Source organism: Pinus tabuliformis, chromosome 7, assembly GCF_031772625.1.
Source record: "Pinus tabuliformis cultivar Carrire ecotype Pingquan chromosome 7, CPIR1, whole genome shotgun sequence".
Lineage (NCBI taxonomy): Eukaryota > Viridiplantae > Streptophyta > Pinopsida > Pinales > Pinaceae > Pinus > Pinus tabuliformis.
In genome coordinates, this window is record NC_142293.1 from 1,732,734,329 (window position 1) to 1,732,761,714 (window position 27,386).

At 39.4% G+C, this 27,386-nt stretch overlaps 1 protein-coding gene across 1 annotated transcript in view; it reads left to right on the top strand.

Moving 5' to 3' along the window:
• The first annotated feature begins 1,404 nt into the window (after positions 1–1,404).
• The window catches only part of LOC149255268 (uncharacterized), a 90,093-nt gene continuing 64,111 nt past the window's right edge, over positions 1,405–27,386 (top strand). The window contains exons 1-2 of the mRNA XM_089460434.1: positions 1,405–1,725; positions 9,759–10,104. Of these exons, the coding sequence (XP_089316560.1) occupies positions 9,790–10,104 (315 nt within the window). The 5' untranslated portion in view covers positions 1,405–1,725; positions 9,759–9,789. The remainder of the gene's footprint in view (positions 1,726–9,758; positions 10,105–27,386) is intronic.

The following is a 27,386-nucleotide window of genomic DNA, read 5'->3' on the forward strand; positions in this document are numbered from 1 at the left end:
AAAGAGCCACAAGGACCTTTAAACTCAAAATTGGAAATTCTCTTCAAAATTCACCATAAACCTTAATTATTTGATCATCTCAGTTGGTGGTATAAGAAGTAGAAGTCTTGGAGGGCTCTTGACTCTGTTTGACTAAGCCATTTGATTCCCAAGATCTACTAGGGAAGTATCCCTTGTGTTAGATTACATTTATCACTAAAACAAGGGGTAGTTGCCGATATGAAAATTGCAATTAACTCATGTTACGCATTGTTTTGATCATATAACGACATCTCACACTATGGTGCAAAATGTCATCATAACATGGCCCCATCACCAAAGTCCTAAAGTTGTTACAAATGCTACATCACATTACAAATATTTCATAGTTGCACTATAGTCCAAATAGATAAATTGGCACATGTCATTGCGCTGACATATAACAAGAAAGTTTGTGAAAGTTTTTACCATTAATTAAACAATGCCTCATTATGTTTATTTCATAGAAAGGAAATCACTTCAACAAGAACAAGCATCTAGAGAAAATATAATTCTCAACCCAAGCGAGACAATCAATTAAAAATGTAGCGTTTCATAAAAAAGGGAATGGGAGGTATCTTTAACACAATGACTTTGCCAAAGTCTATATAGACTTGGCAAAAGGAGGAAATCCAAAGTGCTTAGGTTTTGGCTCACTAACATTACATACATGATGGATTTTGCATTCTTATAAACAAAGACTCTTCCCAAGACCACATAAACTTATCAAAGGGGGAAAACCTAAAATGCATTAGGGTGGTTTTGGCTCAGCAACATTGTGGACATGATGGATTTTGCATTCTTAGATATGTTAACCTTTTATCCATTCTTAATTTTACACAACAAAATACTACTGAAAAAACCTTTGCTCTAAGACTAACTTCAAAAAGCCTTCTCTAATTTCTATATTTACAATCAAAATAAATAAATACAAATAATTAAAAAGTTTAATTAACTACCAAAAATATTTTTTTTCAACAAAACCATTATTTGTGAGTGTATAAAAGCAAGTCAATAGTTAAGTCAATGCTTATTAAAAGTCAATCGTTTAATTCAATGTTTACTAAAAATTAATAGTTTAAGTTAGTCATGTTTACATATTAAAAGTCAATGAATTAAGTTCAATTAATGATTATTTTAGATACCTCTTAGAGAATGTAAGCCACACAATTCCCTGCCACCTAAATTCCCCTAATGAAATTTGAACCTAAAATATAATAAAAACTAAACCTCAAATAAACCAAATAATCTATACCTCATAAATCACCTATAAATTATCTATAATATTCCTTTTACAATTTATTCTCTACACTAAAATATTATTTCTCCACAATTTTTTTTCCAAATTATCCCTTATATTCTTTCTGCAGAAATTGACTATCTTATTAGTTATATGTGTTCTTTCTCCAGAAATTGACCATCTTATGTGATTTCCCAGAGTGGTAATCGTATAATTCTCCTCAGAAGTGGTGTTTTAAGTGGTAATGGTTAAAAAGGGAATTAAATCTGCCGTAAATCTATTGTCGCAATCACCTTTCCTATAAGTGCGGGGTATCCATCTCCACGAACCCTTGCGTTGAATTTACGCGCGTCAGTCCTTTTTAATGTTCTTCAAGTCCATCATACTCCATAGATTGACGAGAGAACACTTCCAGATAGGACTTCCAGTTTGCAGGTTCATTTCCAGCTTGTTTTGGTTAGGGTGAGGTAAGCACATCCTACCTATGCATCAGGGCCGTTTTTTAGCTGCTGATAAATTGTGTTAAATTGAATTTCACTTGAGGCTGAGACAAGAGCTATGAACACAATTTTCGTATCCATTTCTGTTTTATTGAGTTTTAAAGTCGCTCAGCATGGACTCATATGGAAAATCACTTAAATTTAAGTAATTCTTAGAGAATGGATTAGTATATTTGCTTATGGATTTGTAAGACATAGTTGACTTGTTAACCAAAAGAGGGAAAATTGCACAATGGAATTAAATTTGTCTGGTTTTGGTTTTTCTGCTTGCTCGCACTGAAAATGCAATTAACTGGTTGAGATATGGCTCTCCCACTCAAAAACTTTAATTATCAATAACTCTGAAAGGGTGGCCAACACAAGGATTAGTTGAAGTCTTAGCTGTAATAACTATCTACAGGGAGATATTGGCACAATGCTTATCTTTGCATGATATACTGTTTTGATCTTCGTGGTAAATTATTCGTGTTTACTACATCGAAGGCAATTTTTGTTAGCTAGTCTGGTCTTCTCGACAAAGTCACAATTCATGCAATCATCATATGGATTTTTCTATGTCATTATCCGTTAGAAACCACATTATAAACAATATTCATGATAATATCAGATTATCATGAATATTGTTTATAATGTGGTTTCTAATGGATAATGAGATAGATTCAAAGTGTTGCACATATCGCGATATTATCGCTGAAATGCACTTTGCCGATATTATCACCTGATTTTATCGGGATAATTTGCCCAGGATCCCCATAATTACTAAATTATCGCGAGAAAATGGGAAATTATGGCCCTGCTGAAGAAAAAAATGCGGATATAAGTTGCGATTTGGGGTTTTTTTTGGGGTCATTTTTGTTTTTCCTTGTATTGAGATTGAGCTCAGAGGGTTGTGTGAGTCTTGTGACCATTTTTCATCAAGGGGAATTCCATAGTTTTCTTTGTCATCCGCTGAGCATTTTTGGAGTGGATATTTACTCCAGTATTCCATATCCATATTTATTATTTTCAGGTATGTAAAAAAAATGCCTTCCTTTTCTTTGTTTTCCAAAATTAGTATATGCTATATACTATAAATGTAGAGTCTACCTCTTCTTATCCTCTTTTGAATTTCCACATTTGTTTTTTGTGGTAGGTTCAAAATCTAAAAAATTAATCAGAGCTCTACAAAACCGCAAAGCCACTAGACCAAATGTGGGAGTATGGTGGGCCATGTGAGAATGATAATAGAGCAAAGCTGAGGTGCAAGCTCTATGGAATGGAAATGTTTGGTGGTATCAACCGCTTGAAATACCACCTTGCCAAAATCCCAGGGCATGATGTGCATGTTTGCCCTACAACTACCCCAAACGTTGCCCTTATTGCAAAGAATTCAATTCGTGATACAACTAGAAAGAGAGAAGCACAAGCTTAGTGAATTATCATTATAAACTTATAGTATCTAGAATCTAGATGCCTCATGATGGTCATCTCACGAGATACATTTATTTTTATTTTAATGTGATTTTGTATTAAGTTTTAATTATTATATTGTCAGAACTCATAACTTATCAGTGAGGAGTCAAGGCAAACTGACAAACATCATATTTCAGACTTTAGTATCTAGTGGTAATATCTATATCTTATACATTTTATATTGTAGTTTTATAATTTTGTTTTCATATTTGTGTGAAAATGTGTTTGTTAATTGTTTGATGTTGACATTTTCTAAGTGCTTTAAAGGAATAAATTTGAAAAAATGTCATAATTTAGTATCTACTATCTAGTATCAATGATTGATGTACCACTTGACATCTTATACATTTTATATAGTATTTTATTTTCATATTTGTATGATAATGTGTTTGTTTGATGTTGATGTTGCTTTAAAAGAATAAAAATATGAAAAAAAAGATTAATTTTGTATTTTTTTTCAAGTTTCCCAATAATTTCCGATATTTTCCCCGATATTGCCAATAATATAAATTTTGGACCCTCGGTGATAAATTGCCGATAACGATAACGATAAATGTAAGATTGAGTGAAATCCCATATTTACCAAAAGAGTGCATCATTGGCAAAAACACATATGATGATCTTAGAATTTATACATCAAGCGAATTCATCATTTAGGTGTCCACAACCATATTTGTATTGACATTATGCATTTACTATAACTATGGGGATTCACAACGTCCACCGCCGAAAATTTCAACCACATAAATAATGGCATCCGAAAATTTCATGAAGGGTTTTCATTAGGGAGGGTTCCAACAATTGCAAATGTCATGATGTCATGCATTTAACCACATTGGTAGGGTTGCCAACAAAAACCCATGAATAAAATATAAAGAACCAACAACTATGATTTAAGAGCACCATGACGGTATTCCACCGTATGAAAGGTAAGGACTTTGAATTGGCTCTTGTAGTCAGTCTAGTTAAAGTTAAAGGCCTTTTTTTAGGTTCCCATCCATATACAGGTATATATCTCCACATATCATGCTATCCTTAACCAACTCTCAACCAACCAAGTATATCATGTTAGTTTGCCTTGCTAGTCTCCAACTAGCTCAAGGCCTTCCTTTCTAGCTCCTAATCAATCAATGGTACAAAGATAATCTAATTGACTAGTACCATCTAGCCCCGAGTCTTCCTCGTGAGCTACATCCAATTAAGGGTAGGATGCTAATCTACTTGACTAACCACAACTAGCTTTAGGTCTTCCTTGTTCATCTTATCAAGGCCGCAATGCTAATCGATCTAACTGGCCCCGATTAGCTTCAGGTCTCAAGGCTTCCTTGTTGGCCACATCCAATCAATGGTATAGTGTTAATCTACTCAACTAGTCTTGTTATCACTCAAATCTTCTTTGTGCAAACCTAAGCAACAATTATGAGTAATTGGCCCAAGGTCACCACTAATTACTCAATTGTTAGGATTGGTTCTTTTTTAGTCACAGGGGGGTGCCCTTAATGTGCATGCACTGCCAATCACCTAGAAAAAATTATGTGGTTAGTATGAAAGGTTGGCACATAAAATAATTATCCTTGGTATGCATACAAGCAACCAAGGACACAAGGATGTTTATAATTAAAGAATTTGAGAGAAGTCCAGTTCACACCACTAAATATGAAATACAAAAAGAAGATAGAACATGTGCTTTAAAAGATTGATACAAGTTAGTCATAAGAAGAAAGCTGAGGTGGGAAGATCAGTTGATTAGGGAGGCTTAGGAGAGAGTTGGTATGCCCAACTCTACATTCAGGCAGAGTAAACACCAATAGAGGTATATAGATCATATGGCACTGATGCTGAGTTTCTAGACTTAGAGCTTTCTAGTGACAAGGAGGCAACCTCTCAGCAGGTTTGGCATGATGCTATGGTGGAGGGGTACTCTTCCATTATGCATAACGATGTTTGGGAGATTGTGCCAGGGTTGGAGGGCAAACATGTAATTGTATCCCGGTTGGTCTACAAGATTAAGCACGAAGTTGATGGGAGTGTGGAGAAGTACAAGGCTAGATTTGTAGCCAAAGGGTCCTCTCAAGTGGAGGGCATTGACTAAGACAAGCCTTTTGCACCTGTTGCCCACTATTCGTCCATTAGGACCATTTTAGCACTTGCAGTGTAGATGGGGTGGAAGATCCACCAAATGGACATGAAGATTGCCTTCCTTAACGATGTGCTCAAGGAAGAGATTTACATTGAGCAGCCAGAGGGGTTTGAGGCACATAGCAAGGAAACACGTGTGTGCAAGTTCAAGAGGGATCCATATGGGCTCAAGCAGGTCCCGCGAGTGTGGTATTCTCGCATTGACATCTATCTTCTGGGATTGGGCTTCACCAAGAGTGAAGCTAACCCTAACTTATACTACATTGTGGTTGGGGAGAAACTTCTCATTCTTATGTTGTACGTAGACGACCTGATTCTGACAAGGGATGAGAAGCTCATCAGTGACTGCAAGAAGGATCTTGCAGCAAAGTTTGAGATGAAGGATATAGGGCTTATGTACTATTTCCTTGGGTTGGAGGTTTGGCAAGGTGATGGACTGACTTTCTTGGGACTGGGCAGGTATGCTCTGGAGATTCTCAAGAGGTTCCACATGCAGGATTGCAGGCCCATGGCCACGCCTCTGGTGACAAACTGGAGGAAGGTAGACGCTAGCAGAGCAAAGCGAGTTGATGCCACACTTTATAGACAGTTGATTGGGTCATTGATGTATCTTTTGAACACACGACCTAACATTTTCTATGCAGTGAACTAGTTGAGCTAATTCATGGTTGAACCTACTAGAGTGCATTGGGTTGTTGCCAAACATATCCTCAGGTAACTCAGAGGGACAATGGATTATGGTTTGTTGTACAAACAAGTTGATGGAGTGAAGCTGGAAGGCTTCACAGATGCAGATTGGGTAGGAGGTTCCACAAACAGGAAGAGTACTTCAGGTTGCACCTTTAGTGTTGGGTCAACAATTGTTTCCTAGTTCAGCAAGAAGCAGAGATCAGTGGCAGTGAGCTTAGCCGAGGCTGAATACATGTCTTCCAGCTTGGCAGCTTGTGAGGCCATCTAGTTGAGGAAGCTGCTTGTTGGGCTTTTTAGTCAGAGGTTGGAGCCTACAGTCATACATTGTGATAATTAGAGTTGCATTAAGTTCTCTGAAGATCTGGTACCACCATATCAGAGATTGTGTTCAGAGCGGCAAGATCAGACTTCAGTTCATTCCCATAACAGAGAAGACAACAAACATATTGACCAAAGCTTTGGCTGGAGGGAGCTTTGTCCATTTCAGGGAAGAACTGGGTGTAGTTTAGAACACCTTCCTCTCGAAGAGGGAGTGTTAAATGGAGTTAGAGGAGGAAGGGTTCAACCAAAGTTAGAGGTGCACTAAGTGGTAGGGGGACCCACATGTGGACCAAGGCATAGTTATACTTTATCTTATGATTTGACTTATAAGAAATTTAATTTCTCCTATAGTCAAAAAGTTGAAACAATCTCAGCCATCCGAGAGACCTAATCTCCACCCTTCGTAGCAATGGTGGGCCTAGGTCAATTTCTAAGAAGGAAAAACGGCGCTTGCTTAGCTCATTCACGTACTAGAGATTTGGTGGCTAAAGGCAGCAAGAAGAGAACACTTCAGGCTAGGGTTTCAGCGAACTAGGACTTTAGATTAGCGTAGCTTAAGGGAGAAAGAGAGGCACACAAGCCTCAGATCTTATCCAACATCCATTAAACTACAACCAAGCAATGTTCAGGGTGTATAAGGGGTCGTACTCAGGCCGTATTAAATTGTACGGATTTGTACAGTGTGCAGGTTGACTGGGTTGTGAGGCAAAGTGAGGGTGTCTACGTGTGTTAAGGAATTTGCAGAGCCAAAGGGAAGTTTTCCCTTATTTGTAACATTTTCTGGACAATACTTTTGCTGAAGTAGCCTAATAAAAGCAACCAAATTTGCAGGTTTTCCCTAGTTAGGGGTTTCCTGGGTAAAGTTTGTTTTGTACAGTTTTATGGTGTATTTGTCTTCATTTGTTCCTTATTTTCTGCTGCATGCTAGTTAGAAAACTCAATATATTTATGGATTGAAGTTAAATTTCAGTTTTCAGCTCTTTGCTTAGTAGTTCACAGATTAGATTGTTGAGTTCTAAGGAAATCTAATAGTAAGAGGGTCAGCTTGGTCCACTTTGCTAGATCTTCAATGCCTTTGAAAATTTAAGGATTTTGCTACATGGATTTTGTTCGGCTAATTTTTTTACATAGATTTCGACATATTGCATGTCCCTTCATGCCAAATCTCTTGACCCCACATGGCACTTAGTGATGGTGTCTTCATGCAATAAATAAGGATCTCCATTGTCCTAGGGAAATTAAAAATTATGCCACTTGGGGTTTTGTCTGCTTGATTTCGCAGATCACCTTTGATGTATTGCATGTCTCTTTCTATCAAAATCAACCCCTGTTATGCCATCTAGAAACCCCACTAACTAGTGAAACACCTTTGACTGCCATTTTCTTGATGATGCCTTCACATTTTGGAAAAATTTCAACATGGCATGTCATCTAGATTTTTTTGCTAACATTGTGAGACAAGTTGACTTTTTGAACAATTGTGAGACCCATGTTGAGAACTATTTGATAAATATACGATGGCCAAAGAATGCATATAGACTCAATGACACTACCCTGTGGGAATGGCATATATGCACCTAATGTGAGCTGGACTAGTCCCTACATTGGTGATTACCTCTACAAACTGATGGCTCCTCTAAACTATGAGTCTGCCTGAGATCCATCCAAAGGCCCCCGATTCTATACAAGACAAAAGGACTAGGGACTTAGGCCGAAGGACAGACCATGGCTGACCAAACTAGGCCTAGGATACCATAATACAGGGCCTCCACATGGCTTACAAGGCTCTTGACTTGCATTCCTGGGGTCTATGTCACAAGGTTCGTCACAATTCAATCTTGAGGTTCGAATTTTGGCAAACCTTAAAAAATATTTGAGGTTCAGCGAACCTTATAGCCATTGACTAATTCCATAGATCAAAACTCATAACCTCATGTCACAACTCAAGCTCGTAATCTATCCTTGCAATTTCCATGTTCGTGATAGCATTTTTTGTGTTTATTGATGTTGATATCTTACTATTTTATCCTATATTTCATTTTAATCTTAATGTATGTATATATATATAGAAAATATATATAGACGAACCCAATGGTGAACCTCATCTGAACCTCATCAAAAAGTTCGAACTCGAACTGAACCTAATCATTGCCAAACCCGAACTTGAACCCGAACCATGTGACTTAGCATGGGGCTTACAATGGTTCTGCCAAAAATGAAAAGTTACATATGTACCCCTGCTGAATTGAGGGGTAATAGGGAGTCGGGACAAACCTGACCAATCTATGTGATATGCTGAAATGAGTAAAAAGGGCAAGACAAATGATTGTGCCAATTCATTCTGTAAAAGTGCCACCTTTTCCCTTGGTTGGCCAAGGGTCGGGCAGACCATGAGGGTAGCACCGAAATAACATGTGCACCATGAGAATGCCCATGATATGCAACTGGTACATAGTAAGTCCATGGGTGTCATCCTGTAAGGTGTCATGAAATGGTCCTCAAACACCCCATACAATATATGGTGTAACACATGTCAAAGTACACCATATTTTGTTATAACAATTATTTGAACAAACATCACACTACTGAGGAAACCATACCTAGGTGCATAAATGTTGACCTGAATACTAATTTCTGTAATAGATGACAGATCAATCATTTCCAAGATTTGCATGATACTATTTGAAGTACATTTTAGACACTTCCGTTGGTTGAAATTTTGGGTAAATGGGAACGACTATGCTTTCAACTTTCCATTTCAGTCCACACTGTCACTATTGCAATCTTGTACAAGATACTCACTGCGTTTTTGTAGTGTCCTTTCTGGGTTCAATTATGGATAATGTATGGGTATTAAGACCTCCAAACATACTGTGTTTGGAGTCAAGCGTTCTTGGTTGACATAATTCTTTAATGATTAATGTTCTTTATTACTAAGCTTGCCTCTGCATATCCCAATCCCTTCATCAGGAAGCTGTAACTTTAGCTAGTCACTTATCATCCACAGTATGGTCGATTTTGCAATGCAGTAAATGAAAAAGTCTAAATCTAGTTGCCTGCGTAAAATTCATTTTATGATAGTTGTTTCTTTCTTTACCATAGGTTGTTTGAACCTTTTTCTAGTAACTGTCAACTTGTAAAGCTAAAGCAGATAGTAAATCCTTTTACTTTCCTTTAGGTTTTTACTGCCTTTTTCCTTTGTTCTATGGCTAATTCTGAAATTTGCATACATAGAATAAGTACCACCATAAAGTTTTCTATAGACTTAGTTGGGAAAACTCCGTTGGCTCAAAGGCCAAGGCTTTTATTTTTATTTACATTAACTGAGATTGATCAAGTGGTCTTGGGGTTTGAAATTGAAATACCGACTAAACTGTGTTTTACAACTCTGATTTCAGGAACTTCACGTACTTAATGCACAAGATATAGATGGAGACAAACAGGGTGAAGCTTACACAGCTTAAATATGTTTGTGGGCTCTCTCATCCTACCCCCCATCTGTATGTTGCCAATTGTGGACCAGCAATAGGCCTATCCCTTGAAAGAATTGCAGCAGCTTTTGGCACTTTTGGTTCTGTAATCGGTGCACAGGTAGCTGATGAAAGCGGAACTCGTGTGATTATTACATTTAGTGGAATAGCTCCAGCTCAGGCTGCAAAAGAAGCTTGGGATGGGGTTCCCTGCAGTTACCTTGATGCACGCGTTTTACACATGCAATATTCAGTACTGCAGACGCCTTGCCAGGTATGTTTCCCTTCCTTACTTCCATTTTCTGTTCCTTTTTAGTTTATAGACATGTGCCAATAACAAGACTATAGACTGGAGGAAAGCGCCTCCATTAATTTATCTTTTGATCTCCTTATGTCTCACTTCCTTTGCTTCTATTCCATTGGGATATCCATCAGATTACTGGCACATTCCGTCACTTTAAGAAGCTGCTCCGCTAGCATTGTGACATTTTCTTCTAAGCTTTTAAAGGCTAGATGCTCTTGGGATGGTGGATTTACCTCCTCTAGGTTTTGTTGTCTAGAGGACTAGCCTGTCGTCTTTTCAAGCAGCCTTCTAATTATATGCTCCTGTCCATCTCCTCCTACTTGATCAGTTTTCCAGAAAGCGCCTCCATTAATTTATCTTTTGATCTCCTTATGTCTCACTTACTTTGCTTCTATTCCATTGGGATATCCGTCAGATTACTAGCACATTCCGTCACTTTAAGAAGCTGCTCCTCTAACATTGTGACATTTTCTTCTAAGCTTTTCAAGGCTAGATGCTCTTGGGATGGTGGATTTACCTCCTCTGGGTTTTGTTGTCTAGAGGACTAGCCTGTCCTCTTTCCAAGCAGCCTTATAATTATATGCTGCTGTCCATCTCCTCCTACTTGATCATTTTTCCTGAAAACAAAGACATCAACAATGTCTAGGAGCATGGTCATGTGATGATCTCTCAACAACTCTTGGGCGCTATAATCACTAAAATCCACTACCTTCTTCTTGTCACCCATAATTGGCTTCTTGAAGGCAAAAAGTTTTTTGCAGTGAGGGATATTTTGCTCTTTCATATAGCTAAAAGACAAAAATGATATATTCGATTAGGGATATTCTAACCAAGGGATGGACGAGTTGTCAGGATGTCCTATAAAAAAGGGACAACTTATTGGGAGAAGGTTGACCTTTTAGGATGTCCCATAAAGAAAAGGGACAATGTAGTAAGAGAAGGATGACATGTGAGAACATCTATTAGAGGAAAAAATGACCTGCTAAGGCAACTCGTCATTTGGAGAAAGTATGTGCTAAGAGATCAAATTATTCAAGTCAAGGACATCCTATACGGAGGAATAAGTTACATGAAGTATTTATGGCAATCTATTTTTAATTGTCTATCAAAGATGAAGGTGGAAGGCAACCCGTGTCCACATGTGACCACAAAAGGTTAACGAAGGTACAAGTAACAATACTAATGAAGCGTGGCCTAAAGCATCTTTGGAGACAAGAAACATTGAAAGACCAAAATAACAAACCTAATAGGGCCTACCCAAAACGCTAAACCCTAGACCACCTGGTAGAGACAAAAGTACCTTAAGGAGAAGCTTCCTTGTAGCAAAGAATTTGACCAAGTCATAAGTGACGAGACCCTATTTGAGACTCGATCATAGGAGGTGATCAGCGATTGTAAAAGTCCCAATGCTAAGCTTGATAATGTCCTCTAGAGAGTAACTTGGGCCAAAAGGCCTAGTTATGCTATCTTGGGGGGATTTTAGGAACCCCTCATTGTGACACTTCTAAAATCCATGTTCAATGAACCTCTTGACAAAGAAATAAAATTGGTGTTGTACAATTGTCAATGAGCTTTGAGCTAGAAATAAGAAGGGTAGTTATCCTTGTATGATGGGAGTAAATAGTAGTAATTTGAGGCGGAATTGTGGTCTCAAGCATGGTAAGCATTACCTCATGGATCCACCACTTCTTGAGTCTGTGACTATAGTATCTACTAGGTGTTTGATACCCCTACTAGTTGTCACAGACTAGAAGAAGTGATCAATTTGATAGACTTGGAGGGTTTGTACATGGTCTATCGTTTTATACTAGTAACTTGTTAAAGTTATAGGACCAAACACCTTTGGTCTAGATAATGAATGATGGTAGTAAAAGATCCCTCAAAAGCTCTTTATAGAAATTCAGATATCTTTCAGATCTGATAGTATACAAGGAGCCTAAGTATGAAATATTCCTCTAATTTTCTCTTGAATTGAACAAAATCGGTAGAACTTGTCCTCCGATGGTTTAAATCTATCAAGGATTTCTCCATAATTTTTGTCAAATCTTTGAATATAATCTTTCATGGTTTCATTTCCTATCTTATCAGTTTGGAGAAGTTTCCCCAACGCCATACCTCCATCAAGGTGGTTGGCCCACCTCTTCTTGAAAGCATCTTCAAATTGATCAAAGTTAGCGATGCTCCTTGGAGGCAAACGGGCACACTAATCCATAATGCTTCCTTCAAGTGTTAAAGCAAATAACATCATGAGAACATCTTCTTCATTAGGATCAATATTCTTAGGATAAATTGCCTAAATGAAATCATCCACATGCTTTTCAACACTAGTGACAACACTTCAATCAAACTTAGGCAACCACTCATGGTGTTTATCAGGCATTTGGTGTGGAGTACCAGGGAATGCATCAAAGTTTAATGGTTTGAATGAAGCAATATGCCATTTCCTAGCCCTATGGTTATTGTTATTATTTCTCAGGCCAACATTGGCATTGCTATTGGTATTGTCTATATCGTCAAATATATTTTGCCTAATAAAGGATGGAGTACGCTTGCCTCTTCTTGTAGCAACTCTAGTTCTTGGAGCTATGGTGTCTTCAAAGGATTCATATTCTAGTAATTTAGGAGTCGCTAGAAGAGTATCTATCTTGTCGTTAAAGGAACCACCTTTTAAAATGATCTAATAAAGGGAAGGTGGACCTGCTCCTTCCCTGGCAATGGCGCCAAAAATGTTACCATAAAATCTAGCAGGCCTTGGAGAGGGAAACCCTACAAGACAAGAGCTAGACAAAGAACTAACAATGGGGTAGAGGCCCAATGTCTCCTCAGCCAAAACCCCTTGCTCTTTACGGACTTTCATCGATGGGAGGAGTCCCAGTAAGATAATGATCACCTATAATATATATTCTAGGGTTTAAGGTGCAAGGTGATGGACTAATACCTCTCAAGGGATGCTCAAAGTTATGATATAAGGCTTCAAAAGGTACTTCGCTTCCTATGAGAGACCTAGAAATGGATTGCACAAGACCTAGAGTTTCGTGAATTTACGTGGATAGAGATACTCCTGAGATCAAAGCAAACATGAGAAAGGCATTTCACCAAGTACTAAGCTCATACAACCCTCAAAGAAGTCCCCAAGTTGAGGAAGAATAGCTAGGGTTTCCCTCTTAGGGCAACACCTAGGGCAAGAGATTTTATGGACAAAATCTAAGTGGATGCCCACCAAACTTGGAGGTCAAGTAGTCAAGACCCTAGGCTTGATGTTTAGGCTCTTAGATTCCCACAACACCTCTCCCTAAACAATTCAATCTAAGCCCTAGTTAGCTGTCCTACCTTAAGAGGGACCAAATTTTCAAGAGAAGATTTTATGGAGAAAAAGTGAAGTTGACCACCAAGGACTTGGATTAGTGCCTTGTCCTTTGGGCATATGGAGTCTTAGGAGGCTTAAGATGAGCTAAATCATCTCTAAGGAAGCCTAAAATTCATGCCCTAGGTACCAATTCCTAGCATTTACACACTTCAAAAAACAGTGGAGTTTGATGGAGAGTTTAGGGATTCCTCCAATAGGAACATTCATTACATGTTATACTATGAATAACATATTCAATACTCAACCAGAAAGCCTTTCAAAATTAATTTTCAATAATTAAGGCACAATTAGCATATTCTAGGAGCAACAATTCCATACATTAAACAATTTCAAGAGAAAAATTCCATCAATGTAAGGCACTTACAAGATAACATGCAATATATCCCTCCATCATCCGAGGAATAGCTCCAAAGACAAGAACGGATTAGCTTTCAAACATCGAAATGCATCCAAAAGATCTCCAATAGCCAAAAGAAACAAATGTTAGTTTCTCAAGAAGTCGAATTCCAAGTGTGATGATGATGAGAGACTAAATGAGGTCTCTCATATTTAGCCTGAAACCCTTCTTAGTTGTTAAATGATGGGCAAACACTAATTGTGGTTACAAGCTAGCCACATAGCCAATGTGAAATTGTTAATTTTAGGTAACAATGGTATGTTCTATGTTTAAGAGCAATTTTACTTCTATTTCTTTATTAGCCCAATATCAATATCCAGTTTAGCAATCACATCAACATGATAGTAAAATGCAGATAGAACATAAACATAAATAGTAGAAGACAAGCCAAGACAAGAGGACACAAGATGTGGCACCAGCGAGGGACAAACCCCAATGTGGGGAAACCCTTGATCAATTCTTCTAATATTCTTCAATAGTTCAGCAGAGAGAGAGATAGTACAATTTACAAATATGATGATTTATGACAGTAGCAAAAAGCCTAAACAGAAAAGTCAACGCTAGTCAAACAGGGTAGAATTCTTCCTCTATTCAGCTCGGTCAAACCCAGTCAACTTCGGCCTCCAACAACAAGTCTAGTCAGCCCAAAACAGTCCGAAAAAGTCTAGTCAAAACTGGTCAATGGAAGTCAACTTTGCAGCTAGCCCTAGGACAATCAACGTTGGTCAAAGGAGAGGTTAGAATGCCTTGATTTTAGTGCCTAGATTTGCGGCCTGCTAGGACATATATACCTCGCCTAAACCGAAGTCAAAATATGTCAACGCTTGAGGTCAACGCAGTCAAACAACCTCCCTGCAACTTAGTTGACGCTGGTCAACGTAGTCAAACAAAAATTCGTCCTTCTTCCTTTGCACGTGTGAGAGAAAGCTGCCCAAATCTGCGTACCCACTCACAAAAGGAGAGAGTGAGATGTGAGATGAGATGATGGTGAAAATGACTTGAGGTCTCCTCCTTTTATATGCAACGTTGAGGATGAGTTGGGGGTTTGAATCCCTGTTTTGCTTGCTGGCCGACCTTGACAATTTGTCCATAATATAAATAAATTCATATCTTCATTTGTACATGTTGGAATTGGATGATCTTTAGATCAATCCTACACCTCTCGGAGAGAGGAATCCAAGAAAAATATCAGTTGTCATAAATAAGATGACCCATGTGGAGTTTGGCCCTAGTTGCCAATTTTAACACTCCCTCTCAACTAGGGAGAATTCCAACTGCTAATCCATCTGCCAATTTGTACCATCTCTGCCATCAATGCACTGCTCTGCTCTGCTCTTGCTGAACTATGAAGAAGAAGAAGTGATCGAGAATGTATCATACCATTCTCTACTAACCCGAAGTCAGTCCCAGATAAAAGAGAGTGTCTCATACCACTCTTACTGACCCGAAGTCAATTTTAATCAAAAGAGAGTGTTGTATGCCATTCTTACTGACCCGAAGTCAGTGCCAATTGATCCCAGATCAATATCGGTCATCCTAGCATAGGGAGTACGGTAGTACACAATGCGTCCATTGGCAGTACTATGGTCCCTATCCTCATTTCCCTACTCATTGGCCAAATGAGAGGTACTTCCCATGAGTCCCAGACTGCATGGGTAGGATGTCTTAGCAGGAGAAGGATGAACCACTCATCCTGCCTACATGTCGTCAGGTGTATCACAGGGGAAGGCTGAACCACTCACCCTATACACAACAAACCACTAGGGGAAGGCTGAACCACTCACCCTATGGTTGCTCATCACTCCAAGAAGTACCCCAAGCCCCCTAGAGCTCCCAGAGCTCAATGTCCATATCATACAGGACCCTCATAAGAGGGTCTCTCCATGACTCCAAGTTGTTCTCGGAAGGCCAAGAACTTGACCTTCCCTAGGGGCTTTGTAAGAATATTGACGACCTGCTCATCAGTCCCAATGTGCTGGAGCCTTATTGCTTCTCGTTGTACCATATCTCGGATAAAGTGGTACCTGATATCTATATGCTTGGAGCGATCATGAAACATAGGATTCTCTAATAATCGGATCCGACTTTGGTTGTCACAGAGGATCATGGTGGTATCAAACACATGTCCAAACAACTCACTGAAGAGCTTCCTCAACCAAACAACTTCACAGGAGGCTAGCAGCTATGTATTCGGCCTCAGTGGTGCTCAAGGCAATCGATTTTTGCTTCCTGCTCATCCAGGATATGGAAGCAAAACCCAAAGAAAAACAACATCCAGAAGTGTTCTTGCGATCCACCACACTACTAGCCCAATCAACATTAGAATAACCATGCAACCTCACATCTTCGACAGTGTATCTCAGTGCATGAGCAATTATGCCCCAAAGATATCTCATAAGATTCTTGGCACCAATCCAATGTATATGATGCGGCTCAACCATATATTGGCTCATCGTGTTGACTGTAAAATATATGTCTAGACGGGAGTTCACCAGGAACATTAGTGCTCCTATGAGTTGACGATACTCAGAAGCATTTCCCAATTTAGGTCCGATAGCACTACCACATAACTTCTTAAAGTTAAGTTCCATCAGGGTAGTCACAGGCTTGCAGTCCACCATCCCAAATCTCTCTAATATCTTCACAACATATTTTCCTTGAGATAGGAAAATTTCTCCTGGCTTTTGCTAGACCTCCAACCCTAGGAAGTAGTGCATCAGCCCTAGGTCCTTCATTTCAAATTTAGAAGCCAACTCCCTCTTACATTTGTGAATGAGAGCGTCTGCATCTGTCAGAAAGAGGTTGTCCACATAAAGTACCAGTATGAGAGGTTTATCATTTTCAACCTTAAAGTAAAGGTTCGGATCAGCTTCACTTCTAGTGAATCTTAGCTTCATCAGATAGTTATCAATCCTCTCATACCAAGCCCGAGGTGCTTGCTTCAAGCCATAGAGAGCTTTCTTCAACCTGCATACATGAGATTCCCGGTCATGAACCTAAAACCCCTTGGGTTGTTCCACATAGACTTCCTCTTTAATCGAACCATGCAAGAAAGCGGTCTTGACATCCATCTGATGTAGGTTCCATCCTTGTGAGGCAACAAGGGCTATGATCGAGCGGATGGTGGTGTATCGAGCAACAGGTGCAAATATCTCATCATAATCTACACCTTCCTTTTGAGAGAAGCTTCGAGCAACAAAGTGAGCCTTGAACTTTTCTGCTCTTCCATCATCTTCATGCTTGATTTTGTAGAGCCATTTAGAGGTGACGACCGATTTGTCCTGGGGTCTAGGAACCACATCCCAAACATCATTCTTCATAATTGACTTGTATTCTTCATTCATAGCATCCTTCCATACTTGTCGATTCATGACTTCTCCAAATGATGAAGGCTCATTCTGAATGATAGTGCTCATGACAATCAAGTATCCTTGATACCTGTTCGGCTTCTTGCTTTGACAGAAAGTCCCCCTTGGTGCAATATGTCTCTCGGCATCTTCGAGAGTCTCCTTAAGCCATGATCGTCTCCTCTTGGAGGATGAGGGCTCTTGAGGAGGAGGATCAATAGGATCCATAGGTTCCTCAACATTTGGCATCGTTTCATCTTCTTTTGCACCCTGTTTTCCGATGTCAGCTTCTGTGTCCTTCCTTGGGATAGGAAGGTTGTTGATCTTGTTGAGGGCCATATCTTTGTTGAAGGTGACATCATGAGTTATCTCAACTTCTCTTTGACCAACCACATAAATTTTATAACCCTTAGAATTTTCACTATAGCCCACAAAGATTCCTTTCTTCCCAGATGCACCCAAGGGCCAATTTGCTTCTTTTCTCTTTTGGCACATGAAGATATACGTGACTTTCGAAAATTCTAAAATGAGAGACATCAGGTTTCTTACCAGTGAACATTTCTTCGGGAGCCTTGGAGTCCAATGCTTGATGAGGGCATCGGTTTTGAACATACACGGCGGTATTTGCAGCTTTAGCCCATAGGAACTTTGGAAGCCCCTGATCATGAAGCATGGCACGGAAAACTTCTACAATAGTACGATTATTCCTTTCAGCTACACCATTCTGCACGGGAGTGTATGGTGTTGTAGTCTCCCTCTTAATGCCAGCTTCTCTACAATAATCATGGAATTCATTTGATTACTTGGTCCCATTATTAGTCCTCAATATCTTGATTTTCTTCTCGGATTGGTTTTCAATCAAGGCTTTGAAGTATCGGAATCAGGTGAACACTTCATCCTTCTTTTTCAAAAAGTTGATCTAGGTCTTGCGAGAATAGTCATCCGTAAAGGTGACATAATATAAGTATCCTCCCAAAGAGTTTATGGGCATCATACTAGATATGTCGGAGTGGATTAATTGTAATATATCTGTGGTCTTGCTATTACTTGAGGGGAATGGTCCCCTTGTAAGTTTTCCTTCGGCACATCCTGGACATACCCCTTCATGCTCTACTTTGAACTTGGGCATATCTGTCACCATTTGTTTCACATTGGGTAGAGCCTTATAATGAAGATGGGTAAACCTCTGGTGCCATAGTTCAGATTGTAGAGATGTGTCACAAGACATGGCTCTCAATGGAATTCCTCCAACTTGATACAAAGTGTCAACCCTGAACCCAAGAGTAAAAACATCTTTAAAATTTCTTTTCCAAACACGTACCTTTCCGTTGATGAATGCCACCTTGTATCCTTTGTCTTCCATTGCTGAAATGGACACCAGGTTCTTCTTGAGATCAGGTACATATAGTATTTCTTGTAAATGAATAATGTTACCTTAATTCAATTGAAGGGTAACATTCCCTACTCCCTTCATGGGATAGGTGGCATCGTCTCCAAGGATAATCTCCAAGTTTGTCTCCTTCTCTATCAGATTAGAGAGAGCTTCCTTGTACCAGTGAAGTGCCTTGAGGCACCACTCTCAATTAGCCAATTCCCCAAAGTGTCCGGTGGAGAGGTAGTGGAGAGGGCTAATATAAGATAGTACTCCTTTTGCTTATTGTTAACAACATTTGATTCTTCGTACTTGGAGTTCCTTGCTTTCTTGGAGGGTTAACCATTTCCTTGATGTTTCGCATTCCTTTTTCCTTTGCCATAGGACCTGCCACTCCTTTGATCGTTGTTGTTGAAGTTGCCCTTGGAATGATTGTGATCATCATCATGCGATGTGTCCCTTCTATTTGGACATTCCCTTGCATAGTGGCCAAACTTATTGCAAACAAAGCACCTGCCCTTCCTTCCTCCCTTAGATCTAGGCTTTCCATTGAAATGACCTTTAGACCCTGCATTATTTCTCCTTTTGGCATGAGCGGAGAATGTAGTGGGGTTGCTTCTATTAGAAGGCATTTCTTGCTCCACCATTCTTGTTTCTTCTTGAATGCATCTCAACATCAATTCTTCAAACCCTGGAATTCGATCATTATTGAGAATAGTGGTTCTAAATATATATCACTCGGGTGGGAGTCCTCCAAGGGTAGATCGTAGTGATAGTAAGTTCCCTGTCAGGAATGACCTCACCAATCAAAAGTAGATCATTCTTGATCTCAGTGTTCTTTAAGAACTAGGATTGAATATCCTCGTCCTTGCCCTTCTAGATATCCTTGAACTTATTTTTGAGAAATAAAATTTGATTAACATCACTGACCTTGAACATGCAGATCAATCTGTCTTAGATCTCCTTGAAGGTCTTCAATTTGGATATGTAGGCCACCAGACGTTTGTCAATGAAATCTCTGATAATCTTCTTCGCTTTGACTTCAGCCCTATTGTACTTGGTCTTCGCAGCAACCGGTGCATTAGAAGGAGGCTTAGGGATTTTACCCTTCACACAATCCAACACTTCTTGTTCTTCCAAAGTAAAATCAAGAGACATCTTCCATCCGTGATAGTCAAATTTTTCACGGAGCTTGTCTTCACCCGGGAAGTGGGATGAGGAACCCATTGAGCCTTTTGTCCTTGTCCAACTGTCTTTGGTGATTTCTCTTTCACTCTTGCTTGGCCTTTGTCTTCACCTCAGCTCTGATACCGTGTTAATTTTAGGTAATAATGGTATGTTCTTTGCTTATGAGCAATTTTACTTCAATTTCTTTATTAGCCCAATATTAATATTCAGTTTAGCAATCACATCAACATGATAGTAAAATGCAAATAGAACATAAACATAAACAATAGAAGACAAGCCAAGACAAGAGGACACAAGATGTGGCACCAGCCAGCAACAAACCCCAATGTGGGGAAACCCTTGATCAATTCTTCTTATATTCTTCAATAGTTCAACACAGAGAGAGAGAATACAATTTACAAATATGATGATTTATGACAGCGACAAAAAGTCCTAACCAAAAAAGTCAACGCTGGGCAAATAGGGCAGAATTCTTTCTCTATTCAGCTCGATCAAACCCAGTCAACTTTGACCTCCAACATCAAGTCTAATCAACCCAAAACAGTCTGAAAAAGTCCAGTCAAAATTGGTCAACAAAAGTCAACTATGCAGCCAGCATTAAGACAGTCAACATTGGTCAAAGGAGAGGTTAGAATGCCTCGATTTTAGTGCCCAGATCTGCGGCTTGCTAGGACAGGCATACCTCATCCAAACCAAAATCAAAACAGGTCAACGTAGTCAAACAACCTCCCTGCAACTCGGTCAACGTAGTCAAATAGAAATTTGGCCTTCTTCCTTCGCACGTGTGAGAGAAAGTTGCCCAGATCTTCATATCCAATCACAAGAGGGGAGAGAGAGATGTGAGATGAGATGATGGTGAAAATGACTTGATGTCTCCTCCTTTTATATGCAACGTTGAGGATGAGTTGGGGGTTTGAATGCCTGTTTTGCTTGCTGGCCAACCTTGACAATTGTCCATAATATAAATAAACTCATATCTTCATTTGTACATGTCGGAATTGGATGATCTTTAGATCAATCCCACACCTCTTGGAGAGAGGAATCCAAGAAAAATATTAGCTGTCATAAATAAGATGACCCTTGTGGAGTTTGGCCCTAGTTGCCAATTTTAATAGAAATCATGAAAGTTAACCCATAAGAGGGCCGAAATGCTAACGTCATCACTGCATGGGCCTCTTGGAGGCATGCGTTGAGCTCCCTTGGTGCCAAAATGAGTCAAGAGGGCTCCAAAAATCATCCTTTAGGGGTTGACCCCTAGATATCCATGCAAATCGTCACGTGGACCCCAGTTTTGTGTTCCAAATGGGTCTCCTAGTGATCAAATAGCCTGATTTTGCTCCAACGTTGAGGTCTCAGAGTATGGTGCTAGAACTCCCATGTCTCAAGGGGTGAGATGACCTCATTTGGGCCTTGGATCAACTGCCAAACCATAAGTGCATTGCTAAGCCAACTAGGGGCATATTAGTCCAAGTGCATCATCTCATGAATAATGTGAGACAAAGCGCAGATTGCTGGGGTGCTGCAGGTGCCCATGGAATAGAGTGATGCACTGCAAGTAACAAGATTACCATGACTCTCAACGCTTCACCTATAGGGTGTCATATGCTCCTCTAGTGGACTTGGGCCTCAGTTAAGTTGCCCAACCCATGATGAAAACCACTTGCCAATCACACATAATGTCCAATGCTGCATCTTCACCATTAGGTACAATTAATCATTAGTGCATCTAAGTGAACCATGCTTGTTAGTCAAGGACAAATTGAGACTTCATATGGGGCTTCTCTTCCAAATTTGGGGCTTCAATCATTTGATAGTGTTACCTCCCTAGGTAGGAGTGGCTAATAAGTGATCCTATTAAGTGTTTCCAGCCTCTAAGGGGAAAGACATGTCCTTGGTACATCCTTCAATTAATAGGTGGCATATGAATGATGATGAAATAGATGGGGACAAAGGGGTCTCAGGGCCAAATACCATGGGTACAAGTATAGCAATAATGAGGGAAGTCAATATATTGGCTATATAGATGTAAGTTACCCTAGCTTTTGTTTTTCCACCCTTATTTATTTTCCTTTTTCCTTTCTTGATCTTTCTTTGTATTACTGCTTTGGGCTCCAAGAAATGAGAGCATGATGTGAATGATGTATAGTAGTTATTATCCCCTTAAGGTGGGGCAACTCATCGCCCACCAGGGGTTGGGACGTGCATGGGTTCCTTTATGATGTGAGGGGCACTCATGGGCCCTAAGAACTAGGGTTATGGCCGTGATAAGGGGTAGAGCTCATGTTTGGCTTTTGGCCACGTGTTATATTAAATGTCTTGATTGTCTTTTGCATGTTATGATTTTCTTTTTCTTTTGTTTCTTGCTTGTGGCCATGATATGCCTTTAACTTGCTTTTGACTGCATCAACCTCTGGGGCAACGTTTTCGGGCTTGACCCAAATATGCGAACAAGGGGAGGGGGTGTGCCAGTGCCCTGTGGACCCAGAGAAAGGAAATGGTGAAATAGGGCTTGTAATGTGCGGAGGGGAATGAAAAATATGGAATGAGAAAACAAGACCATGCTACCAAAATCAAGGTTTCCCAAGTAGTGCTCTTCCTAAAGCCATAAGCCAATAGGGGAGATCTCACAGGACTAGGATTGAAGATTAATCCGCCATTTAAGGTGAGGGAACAAAACCATGATCAATGCCCTTCCTTTTTCCAAGTTACCCAATAGTTCATGCCCAAAATGCCCAAATGAGAAACAAGCATAAGCACCCGATTGCACAATGAAAAACATACCTTTTGGGTCGGATTGCCCACCTAACATATGCTCTTGACAAATGGGCGAGGAGACATATAATTGATGCAGGGAGAAGATATAAAATGGCACATCACATCGGCTACAAGGTGGCTGTCAGGGGCTGCCGACTGAAGAAGATGAATAGGAGAAAAAACTCTACTAGGGGTACCCACTTTTGGTGTGCAACAGGGCATATGGAGTCAAAAGGATACAAATTTAGAGGGATGTTTTTTCAAGTGATTAGGAAGGATTGTAATCGGAATTAACAACCTAGAACAATCCTATCTTGTTGTCCACTAATGCAGAAAATGCTTTAGAGGAGTCCAAATGAAGGAAGTCCTCCGGACATGCATGAGGGTGTGACCACTACATTGGTAATGTAAATTGAAGCTAATTTGAATTAAGAAAGAATATATACACAAACATTTCCAACAATAGACACAACGACATGTGAATGGAGATAACCCACAACTAATATCTTCTTAATAAAGGAGCAAAGTTACCTAGATTTCAACCCTTCACACACATTTGTTGCAAGTAATTTTAGCATTAGTCTTCATAGAATCAAGTCCAAATACATATGCCTCACAAAAGAAAATTGTTAGCTTGCATATTCTCTTTCAAAAGCATACTCAACTAAGCTCCAAGGGGAGATCTCCCTAAATCTAGTAATGGAAATACAATGAATAGAGAAAATCCTTATATAGATTTGGGCTCAATCTCCTCTACAATAAAATATTGTTAGTGGAATCTAAATGCAACTTATTCTCCAAGAAAAATACTAGAAGAAGACCAAACTATTACATAATGGGTTCTCCAAGGAAAAATTCCCTCACAAAATAATAAAATAGTGTGGCCATAATGAAAATGCATTTGGGGAGTCCGAATGAAGCAAGACCTCCAGACATTCATGAGGATGTGTCCACTATTGGTTAATGTATGTTACCCACCAAAATGGATAACCCCATAGGAGAAAACTTTTCTCCTACATTTGACAGCCAACCAGACAACCAACTAGCCAACAACCCCTGATAACCACTATTTGACTATGATATGCCATGTGCCTTCGACATGTGCATCAACCATATACATCTCACCATTTGGCATTACCACTGGGATGAAGGTGGGCTACTATTCAAAAGGTACTTTGATCATTTTGCAATTGGGTCCTTATACTTGTTTGTTTTGGGCATTTAGTATGGATAAAGGGGCGATCTGGAAGATTGATTGATCTTGATTGTAAATCTGTTCTCTCACTAGACAAGAGGGGTTAATCTTTAGCCCTAGTTTATTGGGACCTCCCTTAAGGCCTTAGGGTTATAGGAGGCACACTACTTGGAAAACCCAGATTGATATAGCGTGTTCATCATCCCCTAGACCATACTTGACACTTCCCATCAAACATTACAATCCCTATATACTGCATCCATTCTTTGTGTCTAACTTGTCATTGGCTCACTGGGATTTGGAATCCATATGTCCACACTCCTTGAGTAGGGTCGAAAAACTATTGCCTTGGAGGTTGGTGCAACTAAAAGAATGGAAAAGCATATCATGACCACAATAAAACAAAAATAAGAAAATCACAATGCAAAAGTTGGTCGGGACACAAGTTAGTGCGTGTGAAAATGCTTAGCATGAGTTCTACCCTCCTCATTAGCCATCACCTAGTTCCTGAGCACATGATGCTCCTTTACATCAAAAGGAACCCTTGCATGTCCCAACCATGATGAGCGATGAACTGTCTCATCTTAAGGGCTAATAAAAATGCTGCATCATAAAGAGTAAGCTGTAACTCTTGAGCTATATGCGGTAATACAAAGCATTATCAAGGAGAATTTAAAGGCACATAACAGACGTGGAAAAAACAGGCTGAGTAGGGTAACTCATGCCTCCACAATTTCTCCCTCCTTTACATTCATACACTTAGGATGTGGACATCCCATCAATTGGTCCCCTTGACCATGACACTTTGCCATAAAGCCTTTTCCCCTCCATTATCACATATTTACACTAACACCTATAAAGCCTTTTCCCCTCCATTATCACATATTTACACTAACACCTATAAAACCTTTTCCCCTCCATTATCACATATTTACAGTAACACTTATTGATTAAGGTTTGACCTTGGAATTGTTACTTCCCCTTGAGGGTGTTGAAGAATCTAGGGCAATTAGGTTAATAAGATTCTTCTGACGTTGATAACTATTTGTGAGGTACTTTAATTTTTTATAGCACAATCTTCTCTTGTTATTATTAGAGTATGTTTTTCTTACTTCATCAAATAGTTACCAAAACAAAAGAGACAAGAACACAAGATGTTGGCTTTCTGCCAGGGCCAAAACCTCTCACTCTTTGAGAGGAAAACCCGCACAAATTTTTCTTATAGAGATTCCAATTGACGAATACCAAGACCAAGACCAAGACCCTTGATCTATTAGCCACTCCAAGACCAAGCCACTGCTTCCTTTGAATGTCTTTTCTTCTTTGTGATTCTTCCTTTGCTTCGACCTTTGTTGCGTCTCCACATCACTGTCTTATCAAGATCCTTCCATAAAGATCTTCTTCTCACTGTCATGTCTTTCTATGAACTGTCTCATCTTCTTTGCTGCCACTGAACCATGAACTGTATAGAGATCCGACTTCTTCCTCTAGACACCCAATTTCTTCCTCTGTCTGATACTTCGAGCTCTGCTCTCATGTCCGAATCATAGAGATGCTTCACTTGATCAACTGTCTACATTCAAGAGGTATCCAAATTCCCTTCTTCATGGAACTATGATCTTGCAACCTTTGATTGTAGTATTTACTGAAATATGTATGATTTGAGATTTTCTGATGTCCTAGTTCACTGAAATCTCAGAGATGTGAAATACTGTGATCACCCACCGAGATTGCATAGGTATCCGCATACTGCACCATGGACAGACTTCCGAAAATACCTCACTGTGGCATCCAAAACCCTTTTCTATGACAGCCATTCGAAACTTCAGAAGGATAAGAGTTCTGCTCTTAACTTATGTGAAGATCCTAGTTGGGTATATATAGTAATTCGTCCCACATATTAAGCCGATATGATAATATGGATTGATGTGTCTATTAATGTAAGCCGACATGAGCTTTCCACACAATTTGGATGCCGACTTTGAAGAGTGCTTGTCGTTGGAGGGCTAACTAGACATATTTCTAGACTTATATACATTGACTCGTGCTCAAGAAGAGCTTCTTCATACATGACATTGACTCTTGACTCAATAATAAATCATAAGGTTCTCAATGGGAGCCACTAACAAATAAACCTCTTGCTCATGAAACCCATGAAGCAAGGCATACAAAAATAATTTTATTTCTTTTGTTTCATTATTTACAAAGATCATGTCATTATGAAGACCGAACCTAGTTACATTTTACAACAATCCCTCTTAACTAGGGAGGTATTCATAATGGTACTTGGTCATTCTCAATTTGAAGAATTTCTCATAAGAATAATTGAATTGGTAATCCATCTGTATAGCATCATAGTAACCAACATTGTTTCCACAACAAGGCCTTGAATGACAACTGTATCTCTCATTAAATCAGAGCACAATGTTGGCGAGGCCAATGACTATAGACACCTTCATCATTGTCTCTCAAGGTATATGCCTACTCGGGTGTTCACTGAGTATGACCTTCTAGGACTATTCTTATCTTGGGTTCCCAGCCCTCAAAGAATATCAGTCCTCTTGCCTACTCTTCTCTTGGATGCCCTACACATCCTCAAAGAGTATCAGATGCCATCTGATTACCCAATTCTCCATTCTTTCTTCCCAAGTGAAGACAAGAATGTTGTGTCTATCTCTCCCTCTCAACTAGGGAAGATATGCCCACTCCTGTAAATGAATGTACCCAAGCTCCCTCTAACCAGGGACTTGCCAGAGCTTCCTCTCAACTGGGGATTCTCTTTTCATCAACAACTTCTTCTTTGTGGGTCCTTCAACTGCTTGATCGATTTCTTTCCTTGATGTCATGGAATTCAGTCGAGCTTCTTCCTTGTAGAGCATTAGCCATCCATCATTTTCCTTCTTGGTTCGTCATGTCATTCCTTTCTTCATGGAAAGTGGTCTTCTTGATACATATCTGGAACCTTCTTCATATGGCTACTTCTTTCTCATCATGCTTCTTTTAGGAATTTGCATTCACCACATGAATGCTAGTTGTACTTGCGCTTACAACTCTTGTTCTAGTAGCCCTGCATGAAGTCATCCATATATTATTCAAGAAATTAAAACATAACATTAAATCAAATAGTACCTTATGAGATGGCTCTTCATCATGACATCTTCCTATAGGTATCAACATCTTGCATACATGTTGACACATCTCCCAAAGATATTCATTGTCAAGGGTCTCCATCTTTTTCAAACTCTCATCAGAGTCTTCATATCTTTTCGAGAGATTTCCTAGTCAAACATTCTTGGTCTTTTGGATGTTGATCGCCTTTACAATGGTTGCATATCTCACGATGTCTTTCTCTTACACATTCCATTCCCAGGAGCTTCCAATCAGAGTTCCTTAATTGTAGTCAACCACCTCATACTTCATATGAGGACATATTATGTTGATTTCATCTAGTGTGACTTATGCCTTTCTGCATCCTTTCAGAGGAGGAGATCCTTTTCCCTTGATCATGCTTCTCAAGATAGAAGTAGTGATCCATGTTACCTGCAACCATACAACATGACTTTATAATATTAAATACAAGCATACATACCTCATTTTACCTTTAGGTCATCTAGGCTTCTTCCAACAGCTTC